General features: G+C 40.6%; 2 protein-coding genes across 4 annotated transcripts in view; both read left to right on the forward strand.

Annotated features, from left to right (window-relative positions):
• The first annotated feature begins 2,873 nt into the window (after nt 1-2,873).
• On the forward strand, nt 2,874-14,791 carry LOC112806212 (E3 ubiquitin-protein ligase TRIM34-like). Its single transcript, XM_025848535.2, has 7 exons — nt 2,874-3,336; nt 4,165-4,260; nt 4,899-5,129; nt 11,147-11,169; nt 12,394-12,494; nt 12,800-12,826; nt 13,127-14,791. The coding sequence occupies exons 1-7, from the start codon at nt 3,145-3,147 to the stop codon at nt 13,690-13,692; spliced, it is 1,236 nt and encodes a 411-aa protein (XP_025704320.1). The 5' UTR covers nt 2,874-3,144; the 3' UTR covers nt 13,693-14,791.
• The window catches only part of LOC112806213 (tripartite motif-containing protein 5-like), a 25,117-nt gene continuing 10,225 nt past the window's right edge, over nt 12,393-27,284 (forward strand). Inside the window, exons 1-4 of one of the 3 annotated variants that reach the window (XM_073882999.1) lie at nt 12,410-12,494; nt 12,800-12,826; nt 19,416-19,533; nt 26,529-27,014. In XM_073882999.1, coding sequence (XP_073739100.1) covers nt 26,589-27,014 — 426 coding nt within the window. In that variant the 5' untranslated portion in view covers nt 12,410-12,494; nt 12,800-12,826; nt 19,416-19,533; nt 26,529-26,588. Of the gene's footprint in view, nt 12,495-12,799; nt 12,827-16,497; nt 19,534-26,528; nt 27,015-27,284 lie in introns of those variants that run through there. The other 2 variants (XM_073883001.1, XM_073883000.1) reach the window with 2 other exon arrangements.

Raw genomic sequence — 27,284 nt, forward strand, 5'->3', positions numbered from 1 at the left:
TACTGAATAGAATGAAAGATAACAGAGAACCCCATGCCTATGGTTGGCTTATAGCTTCAGTTGTGAGCAGGGGTGGATATTATCATGTCCCGTAAACCCCTGGTGTGGCCAGTCATTAAAGCCTGATCTGACCATAGGACAATTTTCAATATCTGTACCATTGGCTACCATAGATCACATTGACCAGCCCACATTCAACTTTATCTTTCACCAGGTTCACTTACTGGATGATTGGAGAAGTGAACATATTTCTAAACCTAAATTTATCTCCATACAGCTTTCATCATGCCCCTTTTTTCTCTTTTTAGAGCAAAGGGGAGATTATGGTTTGTTACGAACCTCAGTTCTTTCTTTATCAGACCTTTTCAACTGTGTTACTTTCCTAAGGTTTTATAATCAATTATGGCTTAAAACCACAGGAATTTATTCTCCCACAGTTCAGGAGACCAGAAGTCAAAAGTCAAGGTGTTAGCAGAATTGGTTTCTCCCGTAGGCACTGAGGGAAAATCTGTTCCATGTTTCTCTCCTAGCTTCTGGTGGTTTCCATCAGTCCTTGGCATTCCTTGCCTGGTTGCTGCACTGCTCCAGTCTCTGCCACCATTGCCACGTGGCCTTCTCCCCTGTATGCGGTGCACCCTCTCCTCTTCTTAAAGGACACTGGTCATTGGATTGAGAGCCCACCTATTCCAGTATTACCTCATCTTAACTTGATTACATCTGCAAAGACCTTATTTCCAAACAAGGTCACATTTACACAGGCGATGCCGATGTGGGGGATAGAGTTCAATCATTTAAAACAAGTATCATGATTAATATCTACTGAGATCTTCCTTTTTTGGTTTTTTTGTTTGTTTGTTTTTTGCCTCACAGTTCCTTGTCCATCATAATGAGTCCGGGTTCTGAGGATCAGCAGCGTCTCCATGCTGCCACCCTGTGATATGCTTTCTGACTGACCACCAGGAATAATTTTAGGTTTGGTTTGTCATTCCCACTCATGTGACTTAGCAGGACGGAAACCAGTCAGGTTCACGTAGCTTAGCTGGGGCTAAGCTAACCTACAGGACAGGAGATGCCGCACAGCAGCATGGCTGCCTCACGTGAGCTCTCAGTGAGGGTCCATACAGAGGTATAGGAGGGACTTTATGTCCTTCATCCGGTCATTTGTAAGAGAACAAGACCACGTGGTATGTATGAAACTAACATAGCTTAGGTACGTCTTGGGCCAATAGACGGATTACCTCGTAAGAGCCATGAACATAGCTTCCAGCCCCCTGCCGGCAAATATTTCATTACACGAGTCACAACCCACTTGTGGAAGTGGAGGTCTGTGCTTACCGAAAACAATAAAAATAAAACAGAGTGCTAGGAGAAGGTAATGTTCATGTCCTTTTTACGGGAAGAAAGGACTGAAGCCTGATGATGACCCTTTGTTCCCGTACATCCAACCTAACTCCCAGTCCTGTCACTTTTATCTGACCGTCTCTCTCAGCCTTGTCTGTTTCTCAGTTCCTCCAGCAGCTTGTCCTACAAGCTCCCAACACCGATCCCTGCTCTTTGGAGAGAGGCTGTCTCTTTTACATCATTTAGGAAGGGCCACATTTTTGGTCCCTGCTGGCATATTAACGCCAAAAGCCTAGCAACTATCTGCATACCGGCCATACGGGTATTTTAAGACCTGCAGAAGATGTTGTGTCTTCCATCAACAGGGCATTCATACATGTGACTTCTTCTCTCTAAAATATGTTTTTCCTCTTTCTCATTCCATACCCCTTCTCACAACTTTTAGTTCAATCCTTACTTATCCAAGGGGAATATCTCGGATATTCTCCTCTTTGGCAAATTACTAGTTCCTCCAAAACAGGGACCCCTGGGTGGTAGTGTTTCTCACACCTACCAGACCTCTGAAAAAGGATCCTGAGGACATTGTATTCACCCTAATTCAACTTACTGAATGAAATAATCTTTATGAGCTACTTCATTCAATTTACACACTTCAATAAAGTACTCTATTTCCCAAGGACTTTTGTGTAAAAAATAAATAGGTCAAAGTGATTTATAAATTGTAACTAGTTCTACAATTCTTAGTGGTAAATTCCTTCCCTACTGTGGCATTTGTTTCTGTGAGTGTCTCTGGGAGTGAATATGAGAGAATGGAAGGGTTCTGTATGGGACAGGTATATGTGGAGGTAAGCATTTCTTATGTTGAAACTATATCTGTGGTCCCAATGTTTACCTATTGGAAAACAGATAATTAATGGAACAAGAAGATGAAATGCTGATAAAAAAGAGGTCTAATCACCTATGGAGAAATGAAGAAGTTCTTTATATATTCATCAAAGGTTGTGTTCCTGTGCATTCTAGCACTAGGGATACAGGAGTGAATAAAAACAAAGTGCCTAATCTATGTGTGGATTGTATTTTAGGAGTAGGGTATTTAAGGAAAAGATATCGTATATATCGTGATAATAAGAAAAGGATGACTAATGTGTAGTGAATGATGTATTGGTAATTGTGCTATAGATAAAGTAATCATTGGGTCCTTCTTTTTTTTTTTTTTTCCCATTGGGTCCTTCTGATGAAATGATATTTAAGGAGAGAGTTGGATGAAGTATAAGAGGAAGTCATGCAAATATCCAGGGGTGGATCATTCCAGGCTTAAAGAAGAGCAAATGCGGAAGCCTGAGGCATTAGCAGTTTACCCAGGCCGCTGAATTTTATTTCTGTTTTTTTTTTTTCTCTTCTTTTTTGTCCTTCAACATTTCAGTTTTGGCCAATCCTTAATATCTGCACAATTAAAAACCGTTTTACTACTGCCATTCTTACCTCATCCCCTTTCAATCTGCCCAGCCATCCAGGAACCTTTAAGCAAGAAGAGCTCCAGGAGTTAGGACAGGAAGAAGCCAGGGGAGATGTACTAAGGCTTTAAAAATCCTGAACATACAAGATGAGGTGTCCTGTCCCATCTGCCTGAAGCTTTTGACAGAATCCCTGACTCTAGACTGTGGCCACAGCTTCTGTCAAGCCTGCATCACTGTGGACACCAAGGAGTCAGAGATCAGCCCAGGAGAGGAAAGCAGCTGTCCTGTGTGTGGCATCAGATACTCACTTGGAAACCTATGTCCTAATCAGCATCTGGTCAACATAATGGAGAAAATCACAGAGTCCAAGTTGAACCCAGAGAAGGAGCTGAAGAGAAACCTCTGTGTGCACCATGAAGAGAAACTCCTGCTCTTCTGTAAGGAGGATAGGAAGGTCATTTGTTGGCTTTGTGAGCGGTCTCAGGAGCACCATGGTCACCACACATTCCCCGCGGAGGAAGTAGTCAAGGAATGTCAGGTAGGGCCCAGGATGGAGGGAGAGAGGAGGAAGATGGTACTTGGTGGGAAATCTCACCTTTCCATCCTTCTGTACACAGCTTGGCACCATGGTACTGAGCCCTGTAATCTCCTTTCATGTATGTCTCTTACACTATGCTCAGCTTCCAATGCCTGAAGGACATTTCTGTGTATTCCTTCCACTTACATAAAGAATGAGCCTTGGGGTGCCTATATGGCTCAGTCAGTTAAGCCTCTGACTCTTGGTTTCAGCTTGGCTTGTGATCTCAGGGTCATGAGATCCAGCCCCACATGGGGCTCCAGGCTCAATGGGGAGTCTGCTTCCCCTTTCTCTCTTCCTCTGCCCCTTCTCCCCACTCTCTCTCAAATAAATAAATCCTAATAAAGGGAGGGAATGAGCCTAGAGTCTAGAGCCTAGACTCTTGGCCAAGAGTGAGAGGTTTTCCTTTTTTTTTTTTCCCCTTTTGTTATATGAGTGGAGAGCTTGGCTCTCGTTGTTCCCCTCAGCAGGATGGTTGCTCTTCAGCGTTGCGGATTGGATGTGGAAAGAGTGTCAGTAAGAGTATAGGATTTTTCTTGGGACTGCAGAATCAATCCTCTATGAAAAGAGAGAATTAGGCTACTCTTGGTGAGGGATGGTGACACCCAGGAACAAAGGTTGTATTCTCCTTAGGTTTTCTCCTGTATCATAGATTCTAATCACAATTTCTGTAAACTGGTCTCTTCAGGGATCAGCCTGATTTCTTCCCCATTTATTCTTTGCTGTGAAAGCTCATAGATTGTTGATGAGTCCTGATGTGAGTCATCTGATGTGACTTCTCTTTCACAGGAGAAGCTCCAGGCAGCTCTGGAGAGGCTGAGGAAGGAGCAGCAGAAAGCTGAGAAGTTGGAAGCTGACATCAGAGAAGAGCGGACTTCCTGGAAGGTAGGAAGAGACTTTCTAAGGGGTTTTTGACACAGGAATCTTGGCAGGACCTTCAGTCCAAATCACAAGGAAGCCCCTTCCTCTTTGTTCCCTGACACAGAATGCATCCAGAAGCCATTTGATTAATTCCCCTCTTTGTCCTGTCTCTGTTACGTTGAGGGCTGGAGAGTGGACATGTTACAAGTACACACAGGTATCTGGAATTGAGAATAAAGACAGACTCTTCGGTGAGGAAGGATGGAAAATTCTGTCTTCCATTCCTCTTTTCCAATGAGACTCTGACACCTCCAGTGAAAGACAATGGGCAAAAGACCAAGATTTTCCCCAAGGTTCAAACTTGGAAGTATGGTAATGCGGGGAGGTGTGAGTGTCCAATACAGCCATCTGCAACCTAAACCTCACTTAGGTTTTACATTTCATCCCAGGGTTGGCCTAGATAAGACAGTCTGAGGCCTGTTTACTAAAGGGAAAATAGTAGGAAAAATACCCAGCTTTCCCAAAAATTGCCCCTGTGCCTCCATTTCCCTCTTGGGTAGAACTCAGTGAAAAACTATTTCTTTTCTTGGCTCCTAATCCCTTATACAGTAGGTTTTCAGGCAGATAGACTCTTTACCTCTCTTGTTTGTCCAACCTTGCAGTTCCAGATACAGACTGAGAGACAAAGGATATGGACAGAATTCGATCAGCTTAGAAACATCCTGGACAGTGAGGAGCAGAGAGAACTGCAAGAATTGGAGGGAGAGGAGAAGAGGATCCTGGATAGCTTGGCTGAGGCTGAGGCTGAGCTGGCTCAGCAGAACCAGTTGGTGAAAGAGCTCATCTCAGATCTGGAGCATCGCCGTAAATGGTCAACAGTGGACCTGCTGCAGGTAAGAGGAATGCCGCACTCTGGAATTCTTGAAACACAGTCTAAGCTACCTTCTTTTCTGTGTCCTTGGGCTCTGATCTTGGTGTTGACACTAAGAGGTTCCTTTGGCTTTGTGGAGCCATTCTTTGTCATCCATTCAAGATATCATGGACCATCGAATATAAGCATTCCAGGGGAGTGTCCTACTTTATTATTTTACGAAGTAAGGGAATACATTTGACCTTGGAGAGAAGATCCCTGGTATCCAGTGATATTCTCTAGACCCCTATTATCTGTGATCCAGTGTTGGATAATTTTCAAGTTCTTTTCATTCATCTTAGCCATAGGCAAATACATGAATTTTCAGGTATAAGAAATTTATCCCTTTTTTTTTAATTAAAAAAAATCTGTATTTATTATTACAAACTTCTCTTGTTAGATTTTTTTTTTAAACATGAAGAGATAGAACATTGAGCCTTTTCTTAGGAGGATGGGCAAATATATGGATAGGAGGTATTATACTTGAGTGGTGAGAGTCTGTGTGCAAGTGTGTATGTGAGTTGTGTGTGTGCCAGAAAGGTTGCTGGTGTCAGGAAAGCATGCTGGTACAAATCTATAGACACTTGAGGCAACAATTTGTTAAAATTTAAAGTTTTTTTTTTTTGAAGCTTTAATACTGTGACTGTGATTCTGAGCCATGATGTATGATGGTCATTCAGGGAATTCCAGACTTTTCATAGTTTTTACCTGATTCCCTATCTTTTTCCTTTTCTTTTCTGGATTTCCAAACACTTTTTTTTTTTTTTTTTTAATTCTTGATGTCAAGCAGAAGGATAATTGATTTTCACATGTTGGCTTGTTTCCTTTGTCTCTGATGCTTGTATCTTAGTTTTCTCCTTTTTTCTTTTTTTTCAGTTCCCTTGACTTTTTTTCTTCTTTTTTGATTTCAGATTACTCTGGGGCAGAGGTCACAAAATCTTTTTTTTGTATCGGAATCACCTGGAGTGCTATAAAAACCTTAGGTCCTCAGACCCATTGTAGTAACGTAGATTTTGCATTTTTTAATGCATTTTGCATTAGGATCTCTAAGTGATTATAACACTAAACAAATTTTAATAAAATCTACAATAGGTCTTTTCAACAAATTAGGCTGGGAAAACAGAATATCCACATGCCAAAAAATGAAGGTAGACTCCTACTTCACACCATATACAAAAATTAACTCAAAGTAGATCAAAAATCTAAATGTAAGTAAAAAGGCAAAAATTATAAGACTCTTAGGAGAAAGCATAGGTATAAATCTTTGTGACTTGGGATTAGGCAATAGCTTCACAGATACGGCACCAAAAACAGAAGCAACCAAAAATAAAATAAATTGGAGCTCATCAAAATTGGAAACTGTTGTGCTTCAAAGGACACTTGTACAAGTGAAAAAACATCTCACAGAATGGGAGAAAATATTTTCAAATCATATATATGATAAGGTTTAGTATTCATGATATAGGGAAAACCTTTTACAACTCAACAATAAGAAGAAAACCTGGGGCACCTGGTGGCTCAGTCAGTTAAGCATCTGACTCTTGATTTCAGCTAAGGTGATGATCTCAGGGTCCTGGGATCCAGCCCCTCATCTGACTCTGTGCTCAGCGCAGAGTTGGCTTGTCCCTCTCCCTCTGCTCTGCCCCCCCCCCTCCTGGCTTATGTGTGCATTCTCTTTATCAAATAAATAAATACATCTTTAAAAAAAACAATAAAAAGACAACCTAATTTAAAAATGGATAAAGGACTTGAGGGGTGCCTAGGTGGCTCAGTCGGTTAAGCATCCACTTGTAATTTCGGCTCAGGTCATGATCTCATGGATCAGAAGATTAAGCCCTGAGTCAGGCTCCACACTCAGTGTGGATTCTGCTTGGGATTCTCTCCCCACTCAGTTGCTCTCTCTGTCTCAAATAAATAAATAAATCTTTTTTAAAAAGGGACTTAAATAGATATTTTTCCAGAGAAGATATATAAATAGTAAATAAGCACATGAAAAGATGACTGATATCATTAGCCATCAGGGAAATGTAAAACCAAAACCAAAAAAAATGGACAATACCAAGAGTTGACAAAGATGTGCAGAAATTGGAACTTTCATATATTGCTAGTGAAGTTGTAAAATAGTGAAGCTATTTTGGAAAACTGCTTGGCAGTTCCTCAAAAAGTTGAAGATAGAGTTACCATATGGCCCAGAAATTCCATTCCTGGAAATGAAAACATGTCCACAGCTAAACTTGTATACAAAAGTTCATGGCAGCATTGTTCACAATAGCTCAAAAGTGGAAACAACCCAATTCTCCATTAACTGAAGAAGGAATAAACAAAATGTGTTATACCCAAACAATGTAATATTATTCGGCTCTAAAAAGAAATTAGCACTAATAGATGCTACCACATGGATGAACCTTGAAAATATAAGTGAAAGAAGACAGACCCAAAAGGCCCTTATTATATGATTCCATTTATATGAAGTCTGTAATTGATAAATCCATAGACACAGACATTAGGTTAGTAGTTGCCAGGGACTGTAGAGGAGGCAGGAAATGGTTGCTACTGAGAGTAAGGTGTCTTTTTGCAATGATGAAAATGTTCTGGAATTAAATAGTGGTGATGGTAAATATACATAGTAAATATACTAAAACCTACTAAATTGTGCACTATAAAAGGTGATTTTTTTTTTTTGGTATTTTGTTATATCTGAGTAAAAACAAAAACTTTGCAGGCTTATTCCTTTTCCCTTGTTTATAGTTCATCCACAAGCTCTTCACAACTCTTTCTATTGCCAACTTCACAAAGACTCGTGTTTATGTCACTTTGCCAGGCATCTGTTCTGCTTAAGCCAGCTTAAGTTGGTACCTGGTTACTTGTAATAAAAACGGTGCTCAGTAGATAAATGTTATACATTTTGTGGGATTAACTTCCCACATTTAGATAACAGCTTCAAAGAATGACAAATGGGCTAACCAAGGAATTTACTCTTTTACTAGATTAGGGAGTTTGGATGTTCCTTTCCAACATGTTGAGATATATGCTATTGATTGTGGTGCTATCCCTTCATAACCCTGTTTCCTGAAACTCTTAAACAGCTTTTCTTTTGTCTGGATCTTCATTATAGTGATTTGGATGGGTCATTTTATTATATGCCTATTGTTTGCTAGAGGGACTGTTGTTTGCATGAGGGCTACACTCAAAACTGACTGGGAAGAATGAGCTAGTGCTCATTCTTGAAAATGGAAGTGCCAAACTTGAAAATGGATGAAAATTTAGATGAGATATAGAAAGGAGGCACTTCTGTTCTTAATGTTTTGTAATAGTATTATTACATTGGGCCATTTTGTTTTTCAAATTTTGTAGCATGACACATGAGTGAATGACAATAGGGAGTTAAATGGAGTGAACATGGCACCTATCATTTTTATCTGTTCAGTATCCAGACGGATACTGGAAAACTGTTCCAGTATTTTGTTGTTGTTACCAGCAACACCTGGGATTTTTTTCTGATGAAACACAGCATGTCTATTTTTATCCATGTACTTGTTTGGGGCTAAGATAATCAGCATCAAGGAGGATGCATAGGTTAATCTTATGTAAATTAGTTTATCTAATTCCTGTATTTCCACAGACTACACAGTTGGGCATTAGAAGTTGGGCATATGACCCAATTTTGGTCAGTGGCTCGAGGCATCAGAATTGTATTGTCACTACATTGAAGAAAATTGTCCTTTTGCCTGTGAATTATATCAGTGAAAATAATTTAAACCAGGAGATTTCAAGTTGCTATCAATTAAAGTCTGAGAATAAAGTCAACGGACAGGGAAGAAAAGAGAATTATGAGACACAGAAAAGCCACATATATGATAGCATTTGAGCTTCCAGATCCACCTATGACTGAAATAATATTTCTCTGGCCACATGTTTTTTTTTTGGGGGGGGTGGCAAGTAGGGGGTAGTTTAAGGCAATGTTAGGTGGCTTCTTTGTCATATACAACCAAACTATACTAATCCAGGGATGCAAAACCATTCCTTTGTTTTGGTTAACCCAGCTGGTGGCATTTAAGAGTAAGGCCAAATATATTTATATATTGTTGAAAACAAATAAATCCATAGTCGTGATGATGTGGAAATGCAGATTAGCCAGAAGAAGTTAAGGATGTGGAATGGACTGGCTTGGTAGGGTGTTTTAGTGTTTGAGACAGGGACTAAGTGAATATTGTTACCATATTTGACAAGTGGACATAAGAGAGGACACAATATAGTGGGTGAATAGTAGGTTATATTTTAGATATTCTGGGCTTTTGGTTAGTGTTTCTTCTTCATTGTGTATTATATTAACCTGTATACGTGATTAGAGACAATAGACCATGATTAGATTATATAAAGTTTGGGGGCAACAGCACCTGCATGTGAGCTGAAATTTAAGAAGTGGAAGAGGTTACATAAAGGCAGTGTATGGAGCAGAACTTTGCTATATATAAACTATGTATTCTGCAAATAGAGAGAGTTTTACTTCTTTCCAATATAAATGCTTTTTATTTCTTTTTCTTGCCTAATTGCCTTGACTAGAACCTCTAGTACCACTTATTTATTTTTTTTTAAGATTTTATTTATTTATTTGACAGAGAGAGAGAGAGAGCACAAGCAGGGGGAGTGGGAGGCAGAGGCAGAGGGAGAAGCAGGCTCCCCGCAGAGCAGGGGGAGCCTGATGTGGGACTCGATCCCAGGACCCTGGGATCATGACCTGAGCCGAAGGCAGTCGCTTAACCAACTGAGCCACCCAGGCGCCCTCTAGTACCACTTTAAATAGAAGTAGTAGGAGTAGACATTCTTGTTTTGTACCTAAGCTCAGGGAAAAATCATTAGGTTTTTCATCATAGGGATGATGTTACGAGTTTTTCATAGATGCCCTTTATCAGGCTGAGGAAGTTCCCCTCTATCCCTAGTGGGTTGTTATTATTCCTTTTTTGTTGTTTTTATCATGAAGGGATGCAGAATTTTGTCAAATTTTTCCCCTTGTGTCTATTAAAATCATCACGTCGTTTTTACCTTTATTAATAACAATGAATTACATTAATTGCTTTTCTTATGTTAAACCAAATCCCATTTGACCATGGTGTATATATATTTTTCCATATTTTGTTGGATTCCGTTTTTTAATATTTTGTTGAAGTTTACATCTATATTCATAAGAAATACTGGCCTGTAGTTCACTTTTCTTGTGATGCTTTTGTCTAGTTTTAGCATCAGAGTAGTACTGGTCTCATGGAATGAGTCAGGTATTGTGACCTCTTTTTCTATTTTTTGGAAGAATTTGTAAAGTGTTTCTATTATTTCCTCTTTAAACCATGGCTTATCTAGGCCTGACTTCTTAGCAGGAAGTTCTTGATTTCCAATCTAATCACTACATGTTTTAGGACTATTCAGATTTTCTATTACTTCTTGAATCAGTATTGGTAGTTTCTGTGTTTCTAAGAATTTGTCCATTTCATGTGGATTATCTAATTTGTTGGCATACAGTTGCTCACAGTCTTTATACTCCTATTAATTTTTGTAAAAGTCGGCAGTAATGTCTTCCCTTTTGTTCCTGATTTTAAGATTTTTTAAAATTTATTTTTGAGAGAGAGGGAGAGAGAGAGAAGGAGAGAAAGAGAGAGAGCACGCAAGCAGGGGGAGGGACAGAGGGAGAAGCAGAATCAGACTCCCCGCTGAGCAAGGAGCCTGAGGCGGGACTTGATCCCAGGACCCCGGGATCATGACATGAGCCGAAGGCAGACACTTAACCAACTGAGGCACCCAGGTGCCCTCATTTCTGATTTTAATAATTTGTCCTCTCTGTTTTTTTCATGGTATGTCTGCATAAAAACTTGTCAATTTTGTCGGTATTTTCAAATAGTTCACCTTTGATTTCTCTGATTTTCTCTAGTGTTTTTCTATTCTTTCTTTCATTAATCCTGCTCTAATTTTTATATACTCCTTGACTCATGTTTTCTCTCTTCTTCCTAGGACATGAGCGGAATCATGAAATGGTATGTATGATAGGTGACCAAGACTGGTGCTTTTGTGTTATGAAGAAAGGTTTGTAGCCATAAGAATGTTCTGATGGTCAATCAGAATGAAAAATATTCCAAATCAGGGAAATTTGGATGTAGAATTATTTTAAATTGCTGATCATTGACAAGGATTTAAGTGTTCCCCACCTAAGGAGAATAGACCAGATTCTACGGTAGTGAATTCAGTGGTTGGAGTTCACAGAATTAGGCATGGTAAAGGTAATAATGATCACGGATTTCACTATCAGACTCTTGTGACTTCACTTTGTCCTTACACTCATTTCTGTATTCCATAGGTGCCTATCCTATCACATGGAGGGCTTCATCAAGCCCTAAAATAGGTTATAGGGGCAGCCCTTTATATTTACTTTGCTTACACGGAAATATAAAAGACCAGGTCATTCTACAAGGTTCTGTTTAGTTTTTCAAAAACAAACCTGAGCCTCAGGGTTAGTGACATTGACCTTGGTGCCATAACTAATCTCTTCCTCGTCACACATGTTAGAAACTTAAATGGGAAAGTGTAGTTCTTGTGGCTTAAGTTGCTAACCGACCTGACAGAATTAAATTCCTTACAAACACAGGAAATTCTAACCATTTGTAGTTCAGTGGTCATAACTTCTCCTTTGCCAAGTGTTTTCAACAGAGCACCTGAAATTTCAAATGTTATTTGTGGGTCACACCACTGGGTTTCAGGCTTTGGATGAGGGCACAAGCTCACAGGCTCTCAAAAAGAGACTTATGGTTCTCACATTATAGCTAGGATCTGCAGCCTCACTACTTACTGATCTATCTGCCTGGAAAGACACATCTATGGCCTCCATGAAAGACCACTGTGATGACTTTACCACATATTGCATACCTTTTTTAGAGGTAGCAAAGGCTTTTTCTACATGTTATTTCATCAAATTTTCTAGTATGTCCATGAGGTATCAAGAAAAAGGTTAATTATTCCATTTTACGAAGAATAAACTGTTTATTTAAGGTGAAGACATTCCCAAGGTTACAAATAGTAAATGAGAAGGTAGACATGAGCACATTTCTTCTGGCTTCAGCATCAGGACTCTCCCTTCTTCCCAACTCGGGCTTCTCAGGGAGAAGGGTTCAAGTGCATCAGTGGCATGGAAGGAGAAAAAAAGGCAGTTGTTTTGGAAGGGTACAAAGTAAGAGATGTAGGGTCAACATTTTTGTCATGCCTAGGAGTGAGATCTGGACACTGAAGAAGCCAAAAACTGTTTCCAAAAGACTGAAGAGTGTATTCCATGCTCCGGATCTGAGCACAATGCTGCGCACGTATAGAGGTGAGGAGAACCAGAACGGGAGGGTGGATGTGGGACTCCTGTGGTGTCAGCGACTAAATTGGGGAGCTGGTGTAGTTTCAAAGAGAGGATAGAAAGGAGGAGGGTATTCAGAGAAGGAGGGATATTGCTGAGAGAGATGTGGTTATATCTAAGGGGGAATGGCAAGGTGCCTAGTTCATCATCTCTTTCACCAATTCATAGCCTCACAGGGCTCCCGTTTGCTGGCCCTACTCCAGAGAAGAGATAGGTATTGGTGCTTCATCATTTGCTTCCAATCAACATCACTGAATCTCTTATCGTTTCAGAGCTAACACGTGTCCAGTGCTACTGGGGTAAGAAGAAGTTACTGGTTCTTTAAATCCCTGTGTTCTACTACCCTTTCATAAACTTGTGATTTCAGTGTGATTTCATGACCTTAGCTCCATGTGTTTATATATATAATATTATATATTTCTATATGTATTTTAGAATATATATATATGAAATACATTTCTCCAGTGTTTTACCCCCTCCCCAATCCATCACTACAAGCTCTACCTAGTCACTTCCCACTTTCCCTCTTCACAATGTAACCAGATAAACCTATCCGCTATTTTTCACCTGATCTTACAATTTTTATTTTTTTTCTGCAGTGGACATCACACTGAATCCAATCAACTTAAATTTAAGCCTTGTCCTTTCAGAAGATCAGAGAAAAGTGCTGTCTGTGCCAATTTGGCCTGTTAAGTGTACTAATTATGGTATCTTGGGCTCCCAATATTTCTCTTCAGGGAAACACTACTGGGAAATCGATGTGTCCCAGAAGACTGCCTGGATTCTGGGGGTATACTGTAGAACACGTTTCCGTAATATAAAGTTTGGCGTTAGACAAGGCACAGTGCATCAGAATGTTTACTCCAGATACAGACCTCAATGTGGCTACTGGGTTATTGGGTTACAGAATAAATTTGAGTATAAGGCCTTTGAGGAGTCTTCTACATCTCATCCCAGGGTCTTGACTATTTCCATGGCTGTTCCTCCCCATCGTGTTGGGGTTTTCCTAGACTATGATGCAGGCATTGTCTCATTTTTTAATGTCACAAACCACGGGTCACTCATCTACAAATTTTCTAAATGTTGCTTTTCTCACACTGCTTATCCATACTTCAATCCTTGGAACTGTCCAGGCCCCATCATCCTGTGCCCACCATGTTCCTGAACCTTCTTAGCCGCTAACCCACTTCTGTGTAGAACCTCTTGTCCTGGGGCTCATCTACACCTGAGCTTACCTGCACTCTTCCGAACACCTCTTCCTTCCCTTCTCCTTTTATTATAGAATGTCTTTGTGCAATGCATGTATTCTTTCTGCATGTATTGAAATGAACATGCAACTTTTGCCCTTTTGTTTCTCATTTAATTCAACTACCTTTATAGTTTTGTTATTATTGTATTTTCGTAGTTATTCTGTGGTTTATGCCTATGTTGTTAGTACCCTGATTTTTTTTCACAGATTATTGAGGTTCTGTTCATTATTTTCATATTGGATAATTTACATTAATCTACTTTTAAGTTCACTTAGTCTTTCTTTTGTGATCCTGAATTTCTCTTAAGCCAGTCCTAGATTATTATTTGGAGTGATTGCAGCTTTTAGTTTTAGTATTTCAATTAACAAAACTATTTTTGTTTTTTGACATTTCCTATTTGCTCATTTTATAAGCATATTTTCTTTCATAGCCTTTACCCTAGATATGATAGCTGCTGTGAAGTCCTTGTCTTCTTTGTTGTAAGTGCTTATTGTAAATATGACATCTGCATTATCTTGGAATTGATCTCCACTGATTGCCTTTGTCCTTGAGTATGGACCACATTTGTTTCTTTGTATGTTAAACAATTTTAACATGTATCTAAAATTCCCCAGGGGGAATTGTGAATGGGATGTAAAGATTCTGGGTTCTGTTTATTTTTCTGATGAATATTTTTTTTCAGGCATTTGGTTGAACTCAAATTTGAAATTGTCCCCTGAATTTGCAGAAGCTGAAATCTCTGGTCAGTTCTTTTAGCTCTATTTGGGCTGCTTGGTGTCTGCCTCAAACATGTGTATTTCAGAGAGTTGCTCAGTGTGTATGTACAATTTGAGATTTCATCCTCTGGATCTCTTTTTTACAGACATTGTCCTACCATTTTTCAGCTGTTGTGATAGCTCCAAATCATTCTTCTTGCTCTTCAAGCTAATAAGTCTGTATGCCGCTGAGTTTTAACTGTTCCACTCACTACCAATTGAGTTTTGCTTTCAAATAAAAAGCCATAAAACCAGAAAACTCCTCCAAGAGTATTACCTTCCTCCAATTGTCTATTACACTCTAGGTTCTAAGTGTTTTATCAGTCTCTAGTGCCTTCATTTTTTTTGTTTGTTTTGCTTTGTTTTTATAATTGTTCAAAGTTTATAGCATTGATATATAGGTTATGGGTGCTGCTTTGTTAGAATATATACCTCCATTTATAGAAACAGAACTTTAGTTTTTCTTGCTCTGGATAGTCTAAGCTATAAGTTCAATCGCTGAATTTTAGTGTTTTTTTTCCCTTTTTTGTTATACAAACCACCAGATTTTATTCAAAGTGATTATGCCATTTTGCATTCCCACAAATTCAGAAAGGGAACAATGATGGTATAGGGTTGGGTGGTCAATGCCGAGATATTAAGAATAGGTGTATTTTTTGGTATATTTGGTTGAAACTGAAGAGGATTGGAGAGCTGAGTCCGACTGTGTGATGAATACAGCATAGTGGTATTGATTGCAGTGTTCAGAAGGAAAGAGCTTCCTTAGCCAAAGACCTCTTCTCTGTCTGGTACTTCTTCCTTTCCCAATCCCATCTAATGGATATTAGATCCATTGTTTTACTCCTCTTCCTCTGAATTGCTTAACTGACCCCACATCCTTGGTTAATATCTTGGGACTGTGTTATGAGAGCTGAGAGAAATCAGTGAGGAAATCAGGTCTCGTCAAGATACCTGAAAACTTGAGCAAGCAGAATACTTGGATTTACACTTCTCTCACCATGCACATTTTTTTTCACCAGAGCTGAATATGTTGGTATGTTCCATATTCCAGTTCAGTATATTCTGAGTTACAGGGAAAAATAAATCTTTCTTAGGGGTCTGTATTTTCCCTCCAGCCATTACATCTCCTACTTGGAGAGGAATCTAATGAAATATCCCCTGCTTTGACCCATGGATTTTCAAACACTTTCCCATTTGAGAAAACCATAGAGTAAAGCAAGAGTTAACATAGTTAAAGTGTGTTGGTGGAGACAGATTAAACACCAATCCAAGTAAACCTTAGGAAAAAAACAGGAGATAAAAAAGTTGATTAGTATTTGTCAAAAAGTGGAAACAACCCAAGAGTCCATCAATGGAATAATAGAGTAGAATACTACTCAGACATTAAAAGAGTGAGATCTTGCCATTCAACAACACAGATGGACCTTGAGGGTATTATGCTAAGTATAAGGCCTAAGTATAAGTGAAATAAGTCAGAGAAAGACAAATAACATGATTTCACTCATATGTGTAATCTGAAAAACAAAACAAGCAAACAACACAAAACTCATTGATACAGAGATCAGAATGGTGGTTGCTAAAGTCCAGGGTTTGGGGGTGGGCAAAATGGGTGAAGGGGATCAAGAAGTAAAGGCTTCCAGTTATAAAATAAGTCATGGGGGTATAATGTATAGCATGGTGACTATAGCAAACAGTATTGTGTTGCAAATTTGAAAGTTGCTACAAAAGTAAATCTTGAATGTTCTCATCACAGGAAAAACATTTTTTTTCATGACTTCCTATGGTGATAGATAGTAACTTGATTTACTGTGGTGAATATTTCACAATGTATACAAATGTTGAATCATTATGTTGTACACCTAAACTAATATAATGTATGTTAATTACACTTCAATAAAAAATTATCAAAGGGAAATCATACATATGTTATTGATACCAGAAGAATAACTGAAAATTTTTAAAGATTTTATTTATTTACTTGACAGAGAGAGAAAGAGAGCAAGCACAGGCAGGGGGAGTGGGAGAGGGAAAAGCAGGCTCCCCGGTGAGCAGAGAGCCCAATGCAGGACTCAATCCTGGGACCCTGGGACCATGACCTGAGCCAAAGGCAGATGCTTAACCGACTGAGGCACCCAGGCATCCCAAGAATAACTGAATTATATGATATGACAGCAACTGTGTTCACAGCAAGAATGGTAGACTAGAAGTATGATTTATCATCAAGATGTTCCATTCAATTAAAAATATTTTTATAGTTATATATCTGCATATCTATCAGTCCTTATTTGCAATAACTTCTAATAGATTTGAGGTAATAAGCAACAGAATAGAGAAAGTCCCTCACTGACTTCATGAAACTTACAGTTGGGGGTGCAATGTGAGGTGGGTGATTACCACTGATAAGATCAGTAATAACATTAGGTTTCCCATTGCACTTCTCTCTCTTGCCTTCCACTCACGCATTTTCATTTTCCAATTCAAGGAATAGTGACTGAGTCCTCACCTCTAGGAGTAACCCCAGTTTTAGAAACGACTTCCAGAAAAATTCTACAAAGAAAGCCCTAGACAAAGAGCCTATGACGTGTCCGTGGGCCACCTCCCAGGCTTCTGGACCAGTTCCGCACTGAGAGCAGTAGAGAAGAGAACTAGGCCTGGCTCTGCTCAGGGATGAAAAAGATACTTTGAGGAAGACAATAAAGGAAAGTCAGAAAGTTCTTTGAAGCTTAACAATTTAATGTTTCAGTATAATAGTGTAGGATTTCTGCATGACACTCCATAGAAATTCCTAGCACCCTGTCCTCCCTAGGTTTGAGAGGCTTAATGGGGTGATGGTTGCTCTGCTTTGCGGTTTCTTTGGTGTTTTCTAGTCTTACAAGATTTGCAAGTTCAAACTCAGGGATCTACTGCAGTTCACAAACAAACAACAGAAAAACTAACCTTGCTCATCCTTCTTCTTGGGCCATTTCTGCCACCCAGAAACTGAGCTCACCTGGGAGACAGCTAGAAGAGCATGTAGGAGGAATTTCCATAAGGGGCATCCTGACAACTTTTAATAGAACAAAATGAGGGGCACCTGGGTGGCTCAGTAGGTTGAGCATCCTTCTCTTGATTTCAGCTCAGGTCTTGATCTCAGGGTTCAAGCAACAACAACAACAACAACAAAATAAGATGCATGCTTGTTAATAATATGAAGAGACATCAGAAGAAGTGGCATGATAACAAGATCCTAAGGCCTATGAGAATAGGGAGTTAAAGTAGGGGAACTTCTTTATTCAACTACCTCTTTTCCTGTGAAAGACAGCCACACCCCAGATTGACTGACTCAGATGGCAGATCCCACTCAAAGTTTTTTTTTTTTAACCCATGACTCCCTCCTATCTGACTAGGTCTTATGGGATTATAGTTGACTTTTTAAACCCTATTACCTCTACAACATCCTCCATGTGCCCTTACCTCTCCTGCATCACTCTTTGGCATGTGTCCTTAGAAACCACACATTTCACCTGTCTCATTGTCACTGTCATTACCACAATTCACCTGTGCCATTTGACACAAAACTTTAGAATTGTTAGGGTTCGGGGCGCCTGGGTGGCTCAGTTGGTTAAGCAACTGCCTTCGGCTCAGGTCATGATCCCAGGGTCCTGGGATCGAGCCCCGCATCAGGCTCCCTGCTCAGCCAGAAGCCTGCTTCTCTCTCTCCCACTCCCCCTGCTTGTGTTCCCTCTCATGCTATCTCTCTCTCTCTCTGTCAATTAAATAAATAAATAAAAATCTTTAGAATTGTTAGGGTTCTCCAGAGAAACAGAACCTACATAAAGGGGATTTATTATAAGGCACTGGCTCACATGATTATGGGGGCTGAGAAGTTCCAGGATCTGGCACCTGCAAAGTGCAGACCCAGGAAAGCTGGTGGTGTCATTCAGTCCAAGACCAAAGGCTGCAGAGCCAGAGTAGGTGATGGTGTAAATTCCAGTCCAAGGACAGGAGAGAACCTATAGCCAGCTCAAGCAGGCAAACAGGAAACAAAAGGGATGAATTCCTCATTTCTCCCAGGCCCTCAACAAATCAGATGATGCCCGACAACACTGGGGAGAACAATCTGCTGAGTCCACAGACTCAAATGCTAATCTCATCTAGAAACAACCACCTCCCAGACCCACAAATGTTTAATGGGGGCACCTCGTGGCCAGTCAAGTTGATAACACAAAATTAACCTTCACAATGACTTTCCTGCTTCATTTTTATTATGCTAAGATTATAGGGATTATATGTTAAATAATATTAGATGGCATTGCCCAACAAATGACACCATCCACAGTTTCATCTTCCCAGCGTCTTTAGCAGAAGTGTCATTTTGGCCATACTGAATCCAAATTCTGAAGGTCAGCCTCACTGTGCTGCCACTCCATGATAGCCACTGACTGTCCCACTAAGGGACTTGCAGATTTGCACAGCCCTTCCCTCTCACACACCTCATAGGATACACCCCGGCCAGATTCACTTACTCTAGCGGGTGGATTCAGAACAGTAGAGACCATGTTCCTAGGGCTGCCTCAGGGCAGCCTTCAGTGTGGGTCCCTCCTTGTGGTAAAGAAGGAATATTATTTCCTCTACATGACAGCTCATTTGTAGGGAAAAAAGGCTAGGCACATTTGTGTGAAATTATATTGCTCAGGTAAGCCTAGTGCTCCAAAGGACTGATTACCTTGAAAAGTCAGGAGAGCAGCGTCTAGGAGTGGAACGGAAAGGAATGAGTGCAACCACTGGCTCATCTGGCCCCCGGCACAAAGCCTTGTCACCTCCTAGGGGTCTCCCCATTGGTCTGCAGCCTCTCTCTTCCTTTCCTGCCCAAACCAGAGAATTTAACTTTCATTTTCACTTAGCACCTCCGGATCTTGGTGGAGATCGGCCCCTGGTTTGCTGAGAGAATCCTGACCATATTCCCGTGGCCTGCCTCCACTCTTCTCCAAGGAGGCACGACTTCTCACCTGGGGTCTGAAGGTGTGTGGAGTGGAGGGCAGAGGTGGGGAGAAGACCTGAATTTTGGAGTGAGTTTAACGTGTGTTCAGGCAGCTGCTGTGAAGGGTGGAGGGGGGCAATGCCCAGCTGCAAGCTTCCTGCTGAGAGTGAGAGGTGGGAGGGATATGGGCTGGGGAGGTTGGGGGAGGAGCAGTCCCCAAAGAAGGGAGGTTTGAAGGCTTGAAAGGCTTTGTTCTTTCATGGAAGGACCTTATTTCTACAGGCTGAATCTACCCGGGAGATTCTCCTTCCCATTCTATAATTTTGAATTGCACCTTGCTGAGGACAAGCCAGAATCCTCTATTTTTCAGAGATAGAAGGTTCCTTCTCTCCACAGCAAGAGCAAAGGCAGAGGGATCTTTGAATCCTAACATTTTAATGCCCATCCTGTAACAATGTAGCATTTCTGCATGACTCTAGATAAATTCTCATCACCTTGGCCTGTCTGTGTTTAGGAGCTTAACGGGGTGACAGCAGCAAGCCCGAATCACTTACCTTACTCATCCCTCTCCCGGGGCCGTATCTGCCACCCAGAAACAGAGGCCAGAGGCCACCTGAGAGATCACGAGCAAGGGGAGCACTTTCCAAATGTGGTATCTTTTCTAACTTTTGTGTTTTTTTTAACTTTTTTTTATTATGTTCAGTTAGCCACTGTATAGTACGTCAGTAATTTCTGATGCAGTGTTCAATGTTTTATTAGTTGCATATAACACCCAGTGCTCATCACAACACATGCGCTCCTTAATACCCACCACCCAGTTACCCCATTCCCCCACCCCCCTCCCTTCTGTAACCCTCAGTTTGTTTCCCAGAGTCCAGAGTCTCTCATGGTTTGTCTCCTTCTCTGATTTATCCCCCTTCAGTTTTCTGTCCCTTCCCCTATGGTCCTGCATGCTATTTCTTATGTTCTACATGTGAGTGAAACCATTTGATAATTGTCTTTTCCTGCTTGACTTATTTCACTTAGCATAATCCCCTCCAGTTCCATCCATGTTGATGGAAATGGTAGGTATTCATCCTTTCTGCTGGCTGAGTAATAGTCCATTGTATATATGGGCCACATCTTCTTTATCCATTCGTCTGTTGAAGGGCATCTCAGCCCCTTCCACAGTTTGGCTATTGTGGACATTGCTGCTGTGAATAGGTGAAGTGCATGTGACCCTTCTTTTCACCACATCTATATCTTTGGGGTAAATATCTAGTAGTGCAATTGCTGGGTCATAGGGTAGCTCTCTTTTTAACATCTTGAGGAACCTCCATACTGTTTTCCAGAGTGGCTGTATCAGCTTGCATTCCCACCAACAGTGTAGGAGGGTTCCCCTTTCTCCACAACCTCTCCAACATTTGTTGTTTCTTTCCCTGTCCATTTTTGCCATTCTAACTGGTGTAAGGTGGTATCTCAATGTGGTTTTGATGTGAATTTCCCTGATGGCTAATGATGATGAACATTTTTTCATGTGTCTGTTAGCCATTTGTATGTCTTTGGAGAAGTGTCTGTTCATGTCTTCTGCCCGTTTTTTGACTTGATTGTTTGTTTTTGAGTGTTGAGTTTGAGAAGTTCTTTATAGATCTTGGATACCAGCCCTTTATCTGTAATATCATTTGCAAGTATCTTCTCCCATTCTGTGGGTTACCTCTTTGTTTTGTTGACTATTTCCTTTGCTGTGCAGAAGCTTTTTATCTTGATGAAGTCCCAAAAGTTCATTTTTGCTTTTGTTTCCCTTGCCTTTGGGAATGTGTCTTGAAAGAAGTTGCTGTGGCCAATGTCAAAGAGATTACTGCCGATGTTCTCCTCTAGGATTTTGATGGATTCCTGTCTCTCATTGAGGTCATTCATCCATTTTGAGTTTATCTTTGTGTGTGGTGTAAGAGAATGGTCCAGTTACATTCTTCTGTACGTAGCTGTCCAATTTTCCCAGCATCATTTATTGAAGAGACTTTTTCCACTGGATATTTTTTCCTGATTTGTCAAAAATTAGTTGACCATAGAATTGAGGGTCCATTTCTGGAGTCTCTCTTCTGTTCCATTGCTCTATATGTCTGTTTTTGTGCCAGTACCATGCTGTCTTGGTGATCACAGCTTTGTAATATAGCTTGAAGTCAGGCAGTGTGATGCTCCCAGCTTTGTTTTTCTTTTTCAACTTCCCCTTGGCAATTCGGGGTCTTTTCTAGTTCCAAACAAGTATTAGGATTGTTTGTTCCAGCTCTTTGAAAAATGCTATTGGTATTTTGATTGGGATGGCGTTGAAAGTATAGATTACTCTGGGCAGCATAGACATTTTCACAATGTTTATCCTTCCAATCCATGAGCATGGAATGTCTTTCCGTCTCTTTGTGTCTTCCTCAATTTCTTTCATAAGTGTTCTGTAGTTTCTAGAGTATAGATCCTTTACCTCTTGGTTAGGTTTATTCTGAGGTATCTTATGGTTTTTGGTGCTATTGTAAATGGAATCAATTCCTTAACTTCTCTTTCTACAGTTACATTGTTAGTGTATAGAAAAACAACTGTATTCTGTGCATTGATTTTGTATCTTGCCACATTTCTGAATTGCTGTATGAGTTCTAGTAATTTTGGGGTGAAATCTTTTGTTTCCACATAAAGTATCATGTCATCTGCGAAGATAGAGTTTGACTTCTTCTTTGCCAATTTGAATGCCTTTTATTTCTTTTTGTTGTCTGATTGCTGAGGCTAGGACTTCTACTACTATGTTGAAAAATAATGGTGAGAGTGGGCATCCCTGTCAAGCTCCTGCCCATAAGGGAGAAGCTCTCAGATTTTCCCCATTGATAATGATATTTGCTGTGGGCTTTTCATAGATGATTTTTATGATATTGAGGAATGTTCCCTCTGTCCCTACACTTTGAAGCAGGAAAGGGTGCTGTATTTTGTCAAATGCTTCTTCTGCATCAATTGAGAGGATCACATGGTTCTTATCTTTTCTTTTATTAATGTGCTCTATCATGTTGATTGATTTGCAAATGTTGAACCACCCTCGCATCTCAGGAATGAATCCCACTTGGCCGTGGTGAATAATTCTTTTAATGTACTGTTGGATCTTATGGCTAAGATCTTGTTGAGTATTTTGGCATGCATGTTTATCAGGGATATTGGTCTATAATTCTCCTTTTTGATGTGATCTTTGTCTGGTTTTGGGATCAGGGTAATGCTGGCCTCATAGAATGAGTCTGGAAGCTTTCCTTCTGTTTCTATTTTTTGAAACAGCTTTAGTAGAATAGGTATGATTTCTTCTTTAAATGTTTGGTAGAATTCCCCTGGGAATCCATCTGGCCCTGGACTCTTGTTTTTTGGGAGGGTTTAGATCACTGCTTCAATTTCGTTACTGGTTATTGGTCTATTCAGATTGCCAATTTTTTCCTGCTTCAGTCTTGGTAGTTTATAGGTTTCTGGGAAGGCATCTATTTCTTCCAGGTTGCTTAATTTGTTGGCCTATACTTGCTGGTAATAATTTCTAATAATTGTTTTTATTTTCTTGGTGTTAGTCGTGATTTCTCCCCTTTCATTCATGATTTTACTAATTTGGGTCCTTTCTCTTTTCTTCTGGATAAGTCTGGTCAGAGGTTTATTGATCTTATTAATTCTTTCAAAGAACCAGCTTCTAGTTTCATTGATCTGTTCTACTGTTTTTCTGGTTTCTATTTCATTTATCTCTGCTCTAATCTTTATTATTTCTCTTCTCTTACTTGGTTTAGGTTTTATTTGCTGTTCTTTCTCCATTTCCTTTAAGTGTAAGGTTAACTTGTGCATTTGGGATTTTTCTAATTTTATGAGAGAGGCTTGGATGGCTATGTATTTCCCCCTTAGGACCGCCTTTGCAGTATCCCATAGGTTTTGGACTGATGTGTTTTCATTCTCATTGGTTTCCATGAATTGTTTAAGTTCTTTAATTTCCTGGTTGACCCAATCATTCTTTAGCAGGATGCTCTTTAGCTTCCAAGTGTTTGAATTCCTTCCAAGTTTTTTCTTGTGATTGAGTTCTAGTTTCAAAGCACTGTGGTCTGATAACATGCAGGGGATAATCTCAATCTTTTGGTATCAGTTGAGACCTGATTTGCAACCCAGTGTGTGGTCTTTTCTGGAGAAAGCTCCATGTGTGTTCAAGAAGAATGAGTATTCTGTTGTTTTAGGGTGGAATGTTCTGTATATACCTATGAAGTCCATCTGGTCCAGTGTGTCATTCAAAGCTCATGTTTCTTTATTGATCTTCTGCTTAGGTGATCTGTCTATTGCTGAGAGTGGAGTGTTGAGGTCTCCTACTATTGAAGTATTATTATCAAGAATTGCTACCCCAGCTTTCTTATGAGGTCCATTGGCATGAAAAATGTTTCTCCATCCCCTCACTTTCAGTCTGGTTGTATCTTTAGGTTCAAAAGGAGACTCTTGTAGACAGCATATGGATGGGTCATGTCTTTTTATCCAATCTGCAACCCTGTGCCTTTCATGGGAGCATTTAGGTCGTTCACATTGAGAGTGATTATTGAAAAATATGATTTTATCGCTATCACGTTGCCTGTGAAGTCCTTGTTTCTATAGATTGTCTCATAAATTTCTGGTCTATTACTCTTGAGGTCTTTCTTCTTTTATAGAACCCCCCTGACTATTTCTTGCAGGGCCAGCTTGGTGGTCACATATTCTTTCAGTTTCTGCCAGTCTTGGAAGCTCTGCATCTCTCCATCCATTCTAAATGACAGTCTTGCTGGATAAAGTATTCTTGGCTTCATGTTCTTCTCATTTAGTACCCTGAATATGTTTTGCCAGCCCTTTCTGGCTTGCCAGGTCTCTGTGGATAGGTCTGAAGTTATTCTGATGTTCCTCCCTCTGTATGTAAGGAATCTTTTCCCCCTAGCCAGTTTCAAGATTGTTTCCTTGGATCTAAGATTTGTGAATTGTACTATTATATGTCAGGGTGTCAGTCTTTTCTCATTGATCTTGGGAGGGGTCCTCTCTGCCTCTTGGACACAAATGCTTGTTTTCTTCCCCAGATTAGGAAAGTTCTCAACTATGATTTGCTCAAATATACCTTCTAGTTCTCTCTCTGTCTTCACCCCCTCAGGGATCCCAATAATTCTGACATTGGGACATTTCATGGCATCACTGATCTCTCTAAGTCTGTTCTCATGGGCTTCCAGCTGCCTATCCCTATCCTCCTCGGCTTCTTTCCTTTCTATCAGCTTATCTTCTAGATCACTAACTCGTTCTTCTGCCTCATTTACCCTGGTTGTTAGAGAATGAGTTTAGACTGCATCTCATTCATAGCATTTTTAAGTTGGGCCTGATTAGATCTCATTTCTGCATTTAGAGATTCTATATTGTCACTAATGCTTTTTTCAAGCTTAGCTATTGACTTCATGATTGCTACCCTGAAGTCTGTCTTTGACATCTTGCTTATTTCCATTAGATAACGTGGCAGAGGACATTGTCTCTGGTTCTTTTCTTTGCTGGGAGTTCCTCCTCTTAGTTATTCTGTTGCGGGATGGTTGAGGGCATGTACAGAGTCCAAAATATCAATCACGACCAAGAAAGACATGCCGTAGGAAAATCCAGGGCAGTTGGAAGCCACCCTCAAAAAAACAAAGTCAAAATGAAACACAAGAATAAAATTTATAAAATGAAAAAGTAAAAATAAATAAAAATTTAAAAAATTGGGGTGAGGGGAAGGGGGACTGTAATCTCTCAGTGTGGACAAAGTAGGGTGTTTCAGTTGTTCTTGGGTGTATTTTGGTCTGTTTGTTAGAAGAACTACTTCCCAAAATTACAGGGAAAGTAAAACTTGTATATGTAAAAAGGTAATATTGAATAGGGAAAAAAGGACTACAATGAAAAATGTACCTATAAAAAAACATAGGTGTGAAAAAGTACAAGTTAAAAAGCTACTATGAAATATAAGTTGATATATTAAACATCTAGTTGAAATGAGAAAAAGGTAAAAAGAAAAAACAGAGAAGAAACATAAGATAAAGAATAACAAGAAAAAGAGAGTGGTATCTGAAAAATAAACAAGCCGTGAGGCAATGCCTGGAGCTCCATATACTATTTTCCCCTGGTGTTGAGATTGTACAGTCTTATGAGGTCCGTGGGTTGTCGCCCTTTTGTTCTTCCAGCCTGTCTTCCAGGGGAGAAGCCTGCCACGCTGTTTCTCAGGCTACCCTGCTTGGGTGGAGTTGCCTTGCCCCCTGTTAGGGGAATGGGCTCATTGGAAACCGGTTTTTTGAGCTTTTGTTCTCTGGCGGCTTTCTGCACCTCTTCAGAGGGTCAGAGCACAAATGGCCGCACCCAAACCTCTGGCCCAGAGCAGAGAAATTGCAGTCTGCTCTCTTCACTAAACCCGCCAGGACACAGTCTCTGTTTCTGTACACGATGCTGAAAACCTCAGCCTCCCAGGGTGCACACCCACAGTGACTCTCTCAGAGGTCATCCCAGGGGCCCGGGCTTGTCCCTGCCCTTTGTGCTTCTAAAACGTCGAGCGGCCCTGGGCTCGCGCCACACCATCAGCTCCTGGGTCATGTCTGAGCACTGCTCTAAAGCCCTTTCGCAGGCGCTACTGCTCTGCGAGTTTTTGCTGGGTCCCCAACACAGGACACTTTGGCACTCTGGTGTTACAGCACTTTCCAGGAGCCAGCTTATGGTGGCTCCTGCCCCCTTCTGTTTATCTTCAGATATCACCCAGCAGATTCAAGACTGCCCTTCCTACCTTGAGACAGGCAGTGCTTTTCTGCTTGTAGAGATCCCGATATATATTCTTAACATGTCAGGCTGATTTTTGTGGGTGTTCAGAATGGCTTCATAGATATCCAGCTGAATTCAAGGGTCCCGTTGAAATGGTGTCCCCTACTCCTACCTTCTCCACTTTTTCTTTCTTGTCCTTCAATATTATGATTTGGGCTTGTCCTTGATTTCTACACAATTATAATTTTACTCTTTCCAACTCTGCCCCCTTTTAACCTTGCCAATCATACAGGATCGGTGAACAAGAGGAGCCACTGAGGTCAGGACAGATAGGAGCAAGGGAGCAGCTGTTATGGCTTTTAAACTCCTTACAAACATAGAGAAGGAGGTGACCTGCCCCATCTGCCTGGACCTCCTGAAGGAACCCTTGAGCCTGGACTGTGGCCACAGCTTCTGCAAAGCCTGCATCACTGAGGAGAACAAGGAGTCTGTAACAAGCCAAGGAAGGAAGAGCAGCAGTTGCCCTGTGTGCCAAATCGCTTTCTGCTCTGGGGAACTGCGGCCTAACTGGCATGTGGCCAACATAGTGGAGAGGCTCCAAGAGGTCAAGATGAGCTCTGAAGAGGAGCAGAAGAGAAATCTCTGTGAGCGCCATGAAGAGAAGCTTGTGCTCTTCTGCAAGAAGGATGGGAAGGTCATTTGCTGGGTTTGTGAGCGGTCTCAGGAGCACCGTGGTCACCAAACGGTCCCCATGGAGGAGGTTGTCCAGGAGCACCAGGTAAGAGACCAGGATGGAGGGAATACAGGGCAGAAAATAGAATTTGAGAAATCGCCACTTTGCACTCAACTTTATTTTTTATTTTTTTAATTTAATTTTATTATGTTATGTTAATCACCATACATTTCATCATTAGTTTTTGATGTAGTGTTCCATGATTCATTGTTTGCATATAACACCCAGTGCTCCATGCAGTACGTGCCCTCTTTAATACCCATCACCAGGCTAACCCATCCCCCACCCCCCTCCCCTCTAGAACCCTCAGTTTGT

The sequence above is a fragment of the Callorhinus ursinus genome, unplaced genomic scaffold, assembly GCF_003265705.2.
Source record: "Callorhinus ursinus isolate GAN/ISIS: 27379988/994484 unplaced genomic scaffold, GSC_fseal_2.0 scaffold49, whole genome shotgun sequence".
Lineage (NCBI taxonomy): Eukaryota > Metazoa > Chordata > Mammalia > Carnivora > Otariidae > Callorhinus > Callorhinus ursinus.